The 14,049-nt window shown below is 59.1% G+C and overlaps 1 protein-coding gene across 1 annotated transcript in view; it reads right to left on the reverse strand.

The window, feature by feature from the left end:
• The window catches only part of ipo4 (importin 4), a 186,908-nt gene extending 174,568 nt beyond the window's left edge, over positions 1 to 12,340 (reverse strand). Inside the window, exons 1-4 of the mRNA XM_072501599.1 lie at positions 12,167 to 12,340; positions 8,571 to 8,657; positions 6,780 to 6,859; positions 2,955 to 2,996 (exon numbers count right to left, since the gene is read on the reverse strand). Coding sequence (XP_072357700.1) covers positions 2,955 to 2,996; positions 6,780 to 6,859; positions 8,571 to 8,657; positions 12,167 to 12,232 — 275 coding nt within the window. The 5' untranslated portion in view covers positions 12,233 to 12,340. The remainder of the gene's footprint in view (positions 1 to 2,954; positions 2,997 to 6,779; positions 6,860 to 8,570; positions 8,658 to 12,166) is intronic.
• Positions 12,341 to 14,049: the final 1,709 nt, after the last annotated feature.

Genomic DNA, 14,049 nt, shown 5'->3' on the forward strand with positions numbered 1-14,049 from the left:
CACGCGCGCACAGGGAGACACGCGCGCACAGGGAGACACGCGCGCACAGGGAGACACGCGCGCACAGGGAGACACGCGCGCACAGGGAGACACGCGCGCACAGGGAGACACGCGCGCACAGGGAGACACGCGCGCACAGGGAGACACGCGCGCACAGGGAGACACGCGCGCACAGGGAGACACGCGCGCACAGGGAGACACGCGCGCACAGGGAGACACGCGCGCACAGGGAGACACGCGCGCACAGGGAGACACGCGCGCACAGGGAGACACGCGCGCACAGGGAGACACGCGCGCACAGGGAGACACGCGCGCACAGGGAGACACGCGCGCACAGGGAGACACGCGCGCACAGGGAGACACGCGCGCACAGGGAGACACGCGCGCACAGGGAGACACGCGCGCACAGGGAGACACGCGCGCACAGGGAGACACGCGCGCACAGGGAGACACGCGCGCACAGGGAGACACGCGCGCACAGGGAGACACGCGCGCACAGGGAGACACGCGCGCACAGGGAGACACGCGCGCACAGGGAGACACGCGCGCACAGGGAGACACGCGCGCACAGGGAGACACGCGCGCACAGGGAGACACGCGCGCACAGGGAGACACGCGCGCACAGGGAGACACGCGCGCACAGGGAGACACGCGCGCACAGGGAGACACGCGCGCACAGGGAGACACGCGCGCACAGGGAGACACGCGCGCACAGGGAGACACGCGCGCACAGGGAGACACGCGCGCACAGGGAGACACGCGCGCACAGGGAGACACGCGCGCACAGGGAGACACGCGCGCACAGGGAGACACGCGCGCACAGGGAGACACGCGCGCACAGGGAGACACGCGCGCACAGGGAGACACGCGCGCACAGGGAGACACGCGCGCACAGGGAGACACGCGCGCACAGGGAGACACGCGCGCACAGGGAGACACGCGCGCACAGGGAGACACGCGCGCACAGGGAGACACGCGCGCACAGGGAGACACGCGCGCACAGGGAGACACGCGCGCACAGGGAGACACGCGCGCACAGGGAGACACGCGCGCACAGGGAGACACGCGCGCACAGGGAGACACGCGCGCACAGGGAGACAGGCGCGCAGAGGGAGACAGGCGCGCAGAGGGAGACAGGCGCGCAGAGGGAGACAGGCGCGCAGAGGGAGACAGGCGCGCAGAGGGAGACAGGCGCGCAGAGGGAGACAGGCGCGCAGAGGGAGACAGGCGCGCAGAGGGAGACAGGCGCGCAGAGGGAGACAGGCGCGCAGAGGGAGACAGGCGCGCAGAGGGAGACAGGCGCGCAGAGGGAGACAGGCGCGCAGAGGGAGACAGGCGCGCAGAGGGAGACAGGCGCGCAGAGGGAGACAGGCGCGCAGAGGGAGACAGGCGCGCAGAGGGAGACAGGCGCGCAGAGGGAGACAGGCGCGCAGAGGGAGACAGGCGCGCAGAGGGAGACAGGCGCGCAGAGGGAGACAGGCGCGCAGAGGGAGACAGGCGCGCAGAGGGAGACAGGCGCGCAGAGGGAGACAGGCGCGCAGAGGGAGACAGGCGCGCAGAGGGAGACAGGCGCGCAGAGGGAGACAGGCGCGCAGAGGGAGACAGGCGCGCAGAGGGAGACAGGCGCGCAGAGGGAGACAGGCGCGCAGAGGGAGACAGGCGCGCAGAGGGAGACAGGCGCGCAGAGGGAGACAGGCGCGCAGAGGGAGACAGGCGCGCAGAGGGAGACAGGCGCGCAGAGGGAGACAGGCGCGCAGAGGGAGACAGGCGCGCAGAGGGAGACAGGCGCGCAGAGGGAGACAGGCGCGCAGAGGGAGACAGGCGCGCAGAGGGAGACAGGCGCGCAGAGGGAGACAGGCGCGCAGAGGGAGACAGGCGCGCAGAGGGAGACAGGCGCGCGCAGAGGGAGACAGGCGCGCGCAGAGGGAGACAGGCGCGCGCAGAGGGAGACAGGCGCGCGCAGAGGGAGACAGGCGCGCAGAGGGAGACAGGCGCGCAGAGGGAGACAGGCGCGCAGAGGGAGACAGGCGCGCAGAGGGAGACAGGCGCGCAGAGGGAGACAGGCGCGCAGAGGGAGACAGGCGCGCAGAGGGAGACAGGCGCGCAGAGGGAGACAGGCGCGCAGAGGGAGACAGGCGCGCAGAGGGAGACAGGCGCGCAGAGGGAGACAGGCGCGCAGAGGGAGACAGGCGCGCAGAGGGAGACAGGCGCGCAGAGGGAGACAGGCGCGCAGAGGGAGACAGGCGCGCAGAGGGAGACAGGCGCGCAGAGGGAGACAGGCGCGCAGAGGGAGACAGGCGCGCAGAGGGAGACAGGCGCGCAGAGGGAGACAGGCGCGCAGAGGGAGACAGGCGCGCAGAGGGAGACAGGCGCGCAGAGGGAGACAGGCGCGCAGAGGGAGACAGGCGCGCAGAGGGAGACAGGCGCGCAGAGGGAGACAGGCGCGCAGAGGGAGACAGGCGCGCAGAGGGAGACAGGCGCGGAGAGGGAGACACGCGCACAGAGGGAGACACGCGCACAGAGGGATGCCATTTAATGAGATTAAATTCCTGCCTTATCTCTGTAACCCCAATTCTTCCACTGATTAAAAACCAATCTGCCTCAAACCTGGAAAATGTTCAAGGACTCTGCCTGAGATGGAGAGAGAGAAAGGCGTGGACAGGTGAGGTTCTAGGGCCGAGGCTGCGTGTATTACTCGGCATGTGGCGCTGAACCGATGATAACGTGGGTCATGAACAGATGCATAACTGCCTCTCTAAAACAACGTGGATTATGTGAACAGTTGGTGATGCTCATTTCAGTCAATCATCCCATCCGTACAGACGGTGACCCTGTCTCGGTGCTGACCCCTCACATTGTCAGCAGCCAGCCAGAATTCCAGTGCCCAGCACGGATTCACCATGGCGCAGACATCGGCTTTCATGTCCCAGGGATCTCACGGTCCCAGCACTTACTCGTGTTCCTGCTGCAGTGACTGGAGAACCACTGGCTTCAAACTGAGGGGAGAACAGAGAGAGAGAGAATGTTAGCACATCCCAGTCAGTTGCAAAAACAGAGCTGACAGTGTAGACTCAAATATGTCTTCAATTTATCACACGCGCAAGCACACACTAACCTATTCTGCACTCCAAAGGTTTGGGCAAAAAAGTCACAACAGAATAAAGCTTTCTCCCCATCAAACACTCCCAGGACAGGTACAGCACGGGGTTAGATACAGAGTAAAGCTCTATCAACACTGTCCCCATCAAACACTCCCTGGACAGGTACAGCACGGGGTTAGATACAGAGTAAAGCTCCATCTACACTGTCCCCATCAAACACTCCCAGGACAGGTACAGCACGGGGTTAGATACAGAGTAAAGCTCCCTCTACACTGTCCCCATCAAACACTCCCAGGACAGGTACAGCACGGGGTTAGATACAGAGTAAAGCTCCCTCTACACTGTCCCCATCAAACACTCCCAGGACAGGTACAGCACGGGGTTAGATACAGAGTAAAGCTCCCTCTACACTGTCCCCATCAAACACTCCCAGGACAGGTACAGCACGGGGTTAGATACAGAGTAAAGCTCCCTCTACACTGTCCCCATCAAACACTCCTGGGACAGGTACAGCACGGGGTTAGATACAGAGTAAAGCACCCTCTACACTGTCCCAATCAAACACTCCCAGGACAGGTACAGCACGGGGTTAGATACAGAGTAAAGCTCCCTCTACACTGTCCCCATCAAACACTACCAGGACAGGTACAGCACGGGGTTAGATACAGAGTAAAGCTCCCTCTACACTGTCCCCATCAAACACTCCTGGGACAGGTACAGCACGGGGTTAGATACAGAGTAAAGCACCCTCTACACTGTCCCAATCAAACACTCCCAGGACAGGTACAGCACGGGGTTAGATACAGAGTAAAGCTCCCTCTACACTGCCCCATCAAACACTCCTGGGACAGGTACAGCACGGGGTTAGATACAGAGTAAAGCTCCCTGTTCACTGTCCCCATCAAACACTCCCAGGTCAGGTACAACATGGGGTTAGAAACAGAGTAAAGCTCCCTCTACACTGTCCCCATCAAACACTCCCAGGACAGGTACAGCACGGGGTTAGATACAGAGTAAAGCTCCCTCTACACTGTCCCCATCAAACACTCCCAGGACAGGTACAGCACGGGGCTAGATACAGAGTAAAGCTCCCTCTACACTGCCCCATCAAACACTCCCAGGACAGGTACAGCACGGGGTTAGATACAGAGTTAAGCTCCCTCTGCACTGTCCCCATCAAACACTCCCAGGACAGGTACAGCACAGGGTTAGATACAGAGTAAAGCTCACTCTACACTGTCCCCATCAAACACTCCCAGTACAGGTACAGCACGGGGTTAGATACAGAGTAAAGCTCCCTTTTCACTGTCCCCATCAAACACTCCCAGGACAGGTACAGCATGGGATTAGATACAGAGTAAAGCTCCCACTACACTGTCCCCATCAAACACTCCCAGGACAGGCACAGCACGGGGTTAGATACAGAGTAAAGCTCCCTCTACACTGTCCCCATCAAACACTCCCAGGACAGGTACAGCACGGGGTTAGATACAGAGTAAAGCTCCCTCTACACTGTCCCCATCAAACACTCCCAGGACAGGTACAGCACGGGGTTAGATACAGAGTAAAGCTCCCTGTACACTGTCCCCATCAAACACTCCCAGGACATGTACAGCAGGGAGTTAGATACAGAGTAAAGCTCCCTCTACACTGTCCCCATCAAACACTCCCAGGACAGGTACAGCACGGGGTTAGATACAGAGTAAAGCTCCCTGTACACTGTCCCCATCAAACACTCCCAGGACATGTACAGCAGGGAGTTAGATACAGAGTAAAGCTGCCTCTACACTGTCCCCATCAAACACTCCCGGACAGGTACAGCACGGGGTTAGATACAGAGTAAAGCTCCCTCGACACTGTCCCCATCAAACACTCCCAGGACAGGTACAGCACGGGGTTAGATACAGTGTAAAGCTCCCTCTACGCCGTCCCCATCAAACACTCCCAGGACAGGTACAGCACGGGGTTAGATACAGAGTAAGCTCCCGCTACACTGTCCCCATCAAACACTCCCAGGACAGGTACAGCACGGGGTTAGATACAGAGTAAAGCTCCCTCTACACTGTCCCCATCAAACACTCCCAGGACAGGTACAGCACGGGGTTAGATACAGAGTAAAGCTGCCTCTACACTGTCCCCATCAAACGCTCCCAGGACAGGTACAGCACGGGGTTAGATACAGAGAAAAGCACCCTCTACACTGTCCCCATCAAACACTCCCAGGACAGGTACAGCACGGGGTTAGATACAGAGTAAAGCTCCCTCTACACTGTCCCCATCAAACACTCCCAGGACAGGTACAGCACGGGGTTAGATACAGAGTAAAGCTCCCTCTACACTGTCCCCATCAAACACTCCCAGGACAGGTACAGCACGGGATTAGATACAGAGTAAAGCTCCCTCTACACTGTCTCCATCAAACACTCCCAGGTCAGGAACAGCACGGGGTTAGATACAGAGTAAAGCTCGCTCTACACTGTCCCATCAAACACTCCCAGGACAGGTACAGCACGGGGTTAGATACAGAGTAAAGCTCCCTCTACACTGTCCCCATCAAACACTCCCAGGACAGGTACAGCACGGTGTTAGATACAGAGTAAGCTCCCGCTACACTGTCCCCATCCAACACTCCCAGGACAGGTACAGCACGGGGTTAGATACAGAGTAAAGCTCCCTCTACACTGTCCCCATCAAACACTCCCAGGACAGGTACAGCACGGGATTAGATACAGAGTAAAGCTGCCTCTACACTGTCCCCATCAAACACTTCCAGGACAGGTACAGCACGGGGTTAGATACAGAATAAAGCTCCCTCGACACTGTCCCCATCAAACACTCCCAGGACAGGTACAGCACGGTGTTAGATATAGAGTAAAGCTGCCTCTACACTGTCCCCATCAAACACTTCCAGGACAGGTACAGCACGGGGTTAGATACAGAATAAAGCTTCCTCGACACTGTCCCCATCAAACACTCCCAGGACAGGTACAGCACGGGGTTAGATACAGAGTAAAGCTGCCTCTACACTGTCCCCATCAAACACTTCCAGGACAGGTACAGCACGGGGTTAGATACAGAATAAAGCTCCCGCTACACTGTCCCCATCAAACACTCCCAGGACAGGTACAGCACGGGGTTAGATACAGAGTAAAGCTACCTCTACACTGTCCCCATCAAACACTCCCAGGACAGGTACAGCACGGGGTTAGATACAGAGTAAAGCTCCCTCTACACTGTCTCCATCAAACACTCCCAGGTCAGGAACAGCACGGGGTTAGATACAGAGTAAAGCTCCCTCTACACTGTCCCCATCAAACACTCCCAGGACAGGTACAGCACGGGGTTAGATACAGAGTAAAGCTGCCTCTACACTGTCCCCATCAAACACTCCCAGGACAGGTACAGCACGGGGTTAGATACAGAGTAAAGCTCCCTCGACACTGTCCCCATCAAACACTCCCAGGACAGGTACAGCACGGGGTTAGATATAGAGTAAAGCTCCCACTACACTGTCCCCATCAAACACTCCCAGGACAGGTACAGCACGGGGTTAGATACAGAGTAAAGCTACATCTACACTGTCCCAGAATCGGTCAAACATTATAGTTGTGCTGTTGAAAGCATTAACATCATTCCGGCACTTATTTTCTGGAAATATTTGAAAGATCCATCACATACTTCTCTTTAAGATCCACCGATAGTTTCTTCCAATGTTTAGCAACTCTCCTCCGCACAAGCACGGCTGCAAACTGACGGATCTGAAGTCGACGGGGAAGAACAGGGTGAATTCAAAGAGCAAAGGAAAGTACGGCACAGGAACAGACCCTTCGGTCCTCCAAGCCGGCGCCAATCATGATGCCCAAACTAAAGAAAAAAACCTTCTGCCCTTAACTCGGTCCGTATCCCTCTAATTGCTCCCTATTCATGTATCCATCCAGATGCCTCTGGTCGCGTGTTCCAGGCATCCACCACTCTCGGTGTGAAAAATATATCCCGCACATCTCCCTTAAACTTTCCCCCTCTCACCTTGAACCTGTGCCCCCTTGTAATCAACACTCCCACCCTTGGAAAAAGCCTCTGACTATTCGCCCCGTCTCTGCTCTCATAATTTGGTCGACCTCCCCTCAGCCTCCGTCTTTCCAGTGAAAACAATCCGAGTTTATTCAACCTCTCCTCGTAGCCGACACCCTCTGGACCAGACAACATCCTGGTGAACCTTCTTTGCACTCTCTCCAAAGCTCCTTCTGATCATGTGGTGACCAGAACTGCACGCAATACTCCACTTGCGGCCTAACCAAGGTTTTATATCGCTGCAAGGTGATTTCCCAACTCCTGTCCTCAATGCCCCGGCTGATGAAGGCAAGCATATGCCTTGTTAATCACCTTCGCCACTTGTGTTGCCACTTTTAGAGAACTGTGGACCTGTGCTCCCAGATCCCTCTGTATGTTAATGTTCCCAAGGATTCTGCCATTTACAGTATAATTCACACCTCGATTTGATCCTCCAGAACGCATCACCTCACATTTGACCAGTTTAAACTCCATCTGCCATTTCTCTGCCCAAGTCCATCTGCCACTGTCAGCAACTCTGCCAATCTTCGTGTCATCCGCAAACTTACTAATCAGCCCACCCACATTTTCCTCCAGATCATTTCTATATACTACAAACAACAGAGGTCCCAGCACTGATCCCTGCGGAACACCACTAGCTACAGATCTCCATTCTGAAAAACACCCTTACACCGCTTCTCTCTGTCTTCTATAACCCAGCTAGTTCTGTATCCATTTAGCCAGCCCACCCCAAATCCCGGGATTTTAGTTTTTGTACCATTCTGCCATGTGGCACCTTGTCAAACACCTTACTAAAGTCCATATAAACTGCATCCACAGCCATTCCCTCATCAATTTTCTTTGTCACCTCCTCAAAAACGTTGGTGGGACATGACTGCCCCTGTACAAAGCCATGCTGCCTGTCACTAACTAGTCCATTTTCCCCCAAATGTGCATATATCCTGTCCCTCGGAATCTTTTCCAAAAGCTCCTCCACCTCTGATGTCAGGCTCGCCGACCTATCATTTGCTGGATTGTCCTTGCTTCCTTTCTTGAACAAGGGAACAACATTGGCTATTCTCCAGTCCTCTGGAATCTAGCTTGTGGTCAAAGAGGATGTGAAGATATCTGTTAAGGCCTCAGCTATTTCTCCCCTTGGCTCCCGCAGTATCCGGGGATAGATCTACCTTAATGCAGTTTCGGATACTCAACACGTCCTCCTTTGATATATTGACATTCTCAAGAGAGTTGCAAAACTCAATAAACTTCTTTGTCTATGAAAGAAATGTTTTTGCGTTGGTCTCTCTCATTCTGGTGATGAGGTTAGCTAACACACTGCCCCGTTCTCTCTGTCCCCTCCACCCACAGAAACATCTTCTCCTTTAATCTACCATCGAAACAAAGTTAGAAGCCGTTTACCTGAGGGTTCGGTGAGCTCGCGAGGATGTTGCAGAGCGCAGGGACCACTGATGGATCCTTAAATGCGTCCTTCAGCTGAGCGGTGGCCTGTGGGTGGGGCAAGGGGCAGAGGGTCACACAGTCCACAACACAGCAACAGGCCACACCGCGCAACTGTTCTACACTCCACACCAGCCCCCGCCCTTACCCTAAGGCCGCGGAGACACTGTGCCTTCAACGCAGAAAAAAACCATAATGATAATGCAGAGAGAAGACACTTCATACCCCTACTTATCCAACGCCTTCTGAAATGCTGCCATTACCATCTCAATAAAAATGTGGTGCTCATTCAGTGGAGTGTGCCTTCACGAGTTTCGCACTTTCTCTTTGTAACTTTGACAAAGTAACAATAATTTGTTCGTGTCACAAGTAGGCTTGCAATGGCTTTGCTGTATAGAACCATAGTTTGGCCACACTTGGGCGTATAGTGTTCAATTCTGGTCGCCACACTACCAGAAGGATGTGGAGGCTTTAGAGAGGGTGCAGAAGAGATTTACCAGGATGTTGCCTGGTATGGAGGGCATTAGCTATGAGGAGCGGTTGAATAAACTCGTTTTGTTCTCACTGGAACGAAGGAGGTTCAGGGGGCGACCTGATAGAGGACGACAAGATTATGAGGGGCATAGACAGAGTGGATAGTCAGAGGCTTTTCCCCAGGGTAGAGGGATCAATTGCTAGGCGGTATAGGGTGAGGGGCAAGGTTTAGAGATGTACGAGGCAAGTTTTTTTACACACAGGGTAGGGGTGCCTGGAACTCGCTACCGGAGGAGGCGGTGGAAGTAGGGACGATAGTGACATTTAAGGGGCATCTTGACAAATACATGAATAGGATGGGAATAGAGGGATACGGACCCCGGGAGTGTAGGAGATTGTAGTTTAGTCGGGCAGCATGGTCGGCACGGGCATGGAGGGTCGAAGGGCCTGTTCCTGTGCTGTAGCCCTCGTCGCCACACTCCGGCGCCTGTTCGGGTACACAGAGGGAGAATTCAGGATGTCTAATTCACTGACCAGCACGTGGGAGGAAACCGGAGCGCCCGGAGGAAACTCACGCAGACACGGGGAGAGCGTGCAGACTCCGCACAGACAGTGTCCCAAGCTGGGAATCGAACCTGGGACCCTGGCACGGTGATGCAATAGTGCTAACCACTGTGCTACCGTGCCGCAACGTTCCTGAAACCAGAAACATCGCCATGTCTAAATATTTCCAAAACCCAGCCTCATGGGATTGAACATTCCTACTGTCTTCAGATGCTGCCATTTTGATTTTAGGCCTGCAATACAAAAGGCTTCCTTGACTCCTCTGGTGATGTATGTACTGGATGGAGCTGGTATCAGGCATTTTACAGCAAAGCGGTTTTAGGTGAGGTTTAGTTTGGGGTGTGGACAGAGGTCCAGCATCTGCTCCCACTGCAGTTCAGTAAAGATATGTCTGTAGACAGATTAACCATTTCTTTCCAAGCAGCTCGGACTTGTCTGGCTGGAAGGTGAGCTGGACCAAGCATCTTAAGGAATACAGCCCGAGTTTCTGCTTGGTTCTGGCAGGGGTCTGGTCTTTTCTTTCAAGCAGTTTCAAAAGATTGCTCCTTCTCAAAGTGGAGGATCCAGACATCTCAGAGCACCGGGTATTCCTGAGCGCTGATGGTGTTTTACAGTGGATTGAGAGTGGAGATGGTTTCATTGTTTGATTGGAAGTAAAGATACCAGTTAAGGGTTACTGTGACACTGCCTCTGGATTGATCAGCATTGTTTCAGGGGTAATTGGAAGGTATTTCCTTACATTTGGAATCGAGTATCATTGACATCACTGGTATCTGGCATTTGTATACAGTGTCTGTGGGATATGACAGTAATATCCAGTATCGTCATTATATCCAGTGCACGTATATATCCAGTAGTTTTAACATACATATGCAATAGATAGAAATATCACGTATCTAGCGACTCGTGACACTGCCCCCCCACACAGAGCCCCGCCTTGCCCCCGCCCACTCAGAGCCTCACTACCCCTGGGCCCTGCCTTGACTCGCCCCCCCTCAGAGCCTCTCCTTGACGGACCCCCCCTCGGAGCTTCTCCTTTACCCACACTCCCCCAGACCATCTCTTTGACCCCGATCAGAGGTGATGGGGAGAAGGCGGAGAATACGGATGAAAAAATATCAGCCACGATGGAACGGCGGAGCAGACTCGATGGGCCGAGTGGCCGATTTCTGCTCCTACATCTTATGGTTTTGTGACACCGTTGTCCAGGCCCCGCCCCCAGCCTATTGTCCAGGCCCCGCCCCCAGCCCATTGTCCGGGCCCCGCCCCCAGCCCATTGTCCGGGCCCCGCCCCCAGCCCATTGTCCGGGCCCCACCCCCAGCCCATGGTCCGGGCCCCACCCCCAGCCCATGGTCCTGGGCCCCACCCCCAGCCCATGGTCCTGGGCCCCACCCCCAGCCCATGGTCCTGGGCCCCGCCCCCAGCCCATTATCCTGCCCAACCCCCCAGCCCATTGTCCTGGGCCCTGCCTCCTAGCCCATTGTCCTGGGCCCTGCCTCCTAGCCCATTGTCCGGGCCCTGCCTCCTAGCCCATTGTCCGGGCCCTGCCTCCTAGCCCATTGTCCGGGCCCCACCCCCAGCCCATTGTCCTGGGCCCTGCCTCCTAGCCCATTGTCCTGGGCCCTGCCTCCTAGCCCATTGTCCTGGGCCCTGCCTCCTAGCCCATTGTCCGGGCCCCAACCCCAGCCCATTGTCCTGGGCCCCAACCCCAGCCCATTGACCTGGGCCCCACCCCCCAACCTGTTGTCCTGGCCCCGCCCCCTGGGCTTTCAGCCCCGCCCCCCGTTATTGGTGGTTGGGCCGGGCCAGCCCCCAGCCTGTTGTCCTGCCCCGCCCCTGGCTTTCAGCCCTGCCCTCCCCCCCCACCCCCCCCGTGGTGATTGGCGGTTCAGCCGGGACCACCCCCAGCGCATTGTCCTGGCCCCGCCCCTGGCTTTCAGCCCAGCCCCCACCAGTGATTGGCAGTTGGGCTGGGACCACCCTCAGTCCATTGTCCTGGCCCTGCCCCTCCATCTGGCCCCGCCCCATTCCTCAGCCCCACCCCCTGCGGTGATTGGTGGTTGGGCCGGGCCCGCCCCTAGCCCCAGCCCTCCATCTGGGCCCCTCCTGTTCCTTGGCCCCGCCTCTGCAGTGATTGGCAGATGGGCCAGGCCCACCCCCAACATATTGTTCTGGCCCCGCCCCTCCACCTGGCCCCACCCCTGTTCCTGGGCCACGCCCCACGTGGTGATTGGCAGTTGGGTTGGGCCGGGGCCCCCCCCTCCATCTGGCCCCGCCCCGTTCCTGGGCCCCGCCCCCAGTGATTGGCGGTTGGGCCGGGCCAGCCCCATCCCATTGTCCTGGCCCCGCCCCCGTTTCTGGGCCCCGCCCCCCCGCGGTGATTGGCAGTTGGGCCGGGCCCGCGTGCCGCGGTTTGAAAAGCTGACAGTTGGCGCTCGAGCAGCAACGGCCGCTCGGCCCGGCGGCTGCGGCCTATCCCCCCCCGCGGGGCCATTCTCCACCCTCCCCCGCCACCTACCTGCTGGATCAGCGCCGTGTCCGGCTCCAGTAAGTTGTTGAGGATTTTCTCCAGGAACTCGGCCATGGCGGCGGTGCCGGTGTCAGAGTCAGGCCGGAGCCGCCGCCGCTCACACCCTCCCCGCTCCCCGAGCCGCCGCCGCGCTCACTGCCCCCGGCAACGTGCTGCAGCACAGCCCCGCCCCCGCCGTCACTGGGAGGACAGCGCCCGCCCCGCCCACTGCCGTCACTGGGAGGACTGCCGTCGCCCCGCCCACTGCCGTCACTGGGAGGACAGCGCCCGCCCCGCCCACTGCCGTCACTGGGAGGACTGCCGTCGCCCCGCCCACTGCCGTCACTGGGAGGACCGCGTCCGGTCCGCCCCGCCCCCGGAGCGTCACTGGGAGGACAGCGCCCGCCCCGCCCACTGCCGTCACTGGGAGGACAGCGCCCGCCCCGCCCACTGCCGTCACTGGGAGGACAGCGCCCGCCCCGCCCACTGCCGTCACTGGGAGGACAGCGCCCGGTCCGCCCCGCCCCCGGAGCGTCACTGGGAGGACCACGCCCGTCACTGGCAGGTCCGCGCCGAACCCGCCCCGGAGCATCACTGGGAAGAACCTCTCCCCTCCCGTCCCATCCCCCAGCCCCTTATCCTCCCCAACATCCCCCCCCTGTAGGTGGGAGGGGCCCCCCTGTGGGTGGGAGGGGCCCCCCTGTGGGTGGGAGGGGCCCCCTGAGGGTGGGAGGGGCCCCCCTGTGGGTGGGAGGGGCCCCCCTGTGGGTGGGAGGGGCCCCCTGAGGGTGGGAGGGGCCCCCCCTGTGGGTGGGAGGGGCCCCCCCCTGTGGGTGGGAGGGGCCCCCTGTGGGTGGGTGGGGCCCCCCTGTGGGTGGGAGGCCCCCTCCCCCCTGTGGCTGGGAGGCCCCCCTCCCCCCTGTGGCTGGGAGGGCCCCCCCCCCCCCTGTGGTGGGAGGGCCCCCCCCCCCTGTGGCTGGGAGGGCCCCTCCCCCCCTGTGGCTGGGAGGGCCCCTCCCCCCCTGTGGGGGGAGGGGCCCCCCCCTGTGGGTGGGAGGCCCCCTGTGGGTGTGCCCCCTGTGGCCGGGAGGGCCCCTGGCGATAGTTTGCCGTGTCCGGAGCGCCGGCCCCCATGGGGTGGTTTGATAGAGCTGTGAACTCTGGAAAGTGGCCCTTTGGCGCGTTGTTTCCTGTTCGGGCCCTTCGACCGACCTGACTGATCCATCGCCCCCCCTCGATCCGCGGTCACCTTTTATCCCTGCCTCCTGTTCAGGAGCTTCTCCATGTGGATAAGTATCCATCCAACCTGCTGCTGACCCTCTTTCCCACAATGTGGATGCTGAAGGCCGAGATTGACCAATTTCTAAATGCCAGCGCAGGGGTATGGGGCGGTGGGGGAAACGGCACCAGAATGGGGGTGGGGGGCGGCGTGGGGGAAACGGCACCACAATGGGGGTGTGTGGGGGGGGGAACGGCATCAGAATGGGGGCAGTGGGGGGGGGGAAACGGCACCAGAATGGGGGCAGTGTGGGGGGGGGAAACGGCACCAGAATGGGGGCAGGGGGGGGGTGGAGGAAACGGCACCAGAATGGGGGCAGTGGGGGGGGGGAAACGGCACCAGAATGGGGGCAGTGTGGGGGGGGGGGGGGAAACGGCACCAGAATGGGGGTGGGGGCAGTGTGGGGGGGGGGGGGAAACGGCACCAGAATGGGGGTGGGGGCAGTGTGGGGAGGGGGGTAAACGGCACCAGAATGGGGGTGGGGGCAGTGTGGGGGAAACAGCACCAGAATGGGGGTGGGGGGCGGCGTGGGGGAAACGGCACCAGAATGGGGTGGGGGTGGGGGGGAAACGGCACCAGAATGGGGGGGGGGGAAACGGCACCAGAGTGGCGG

The sequence above is a fragment of the Scyliorhinus torazame genome, chromosome 5 (assembly GCF_047496885.1).
Source record: "Scyliorhinus torazame isolate Kashiwa2021f chromosome 5, sScyTor2.1, whole genome shotgun sequence".
NCBI classification, from domain to species: Eukaryota; Metazoa; Chordata; class Chondrichthyes; order Carcharhiniformes; family Scyliorhinidae; genus Scyliorhinus; species Scyliorhinus torazame.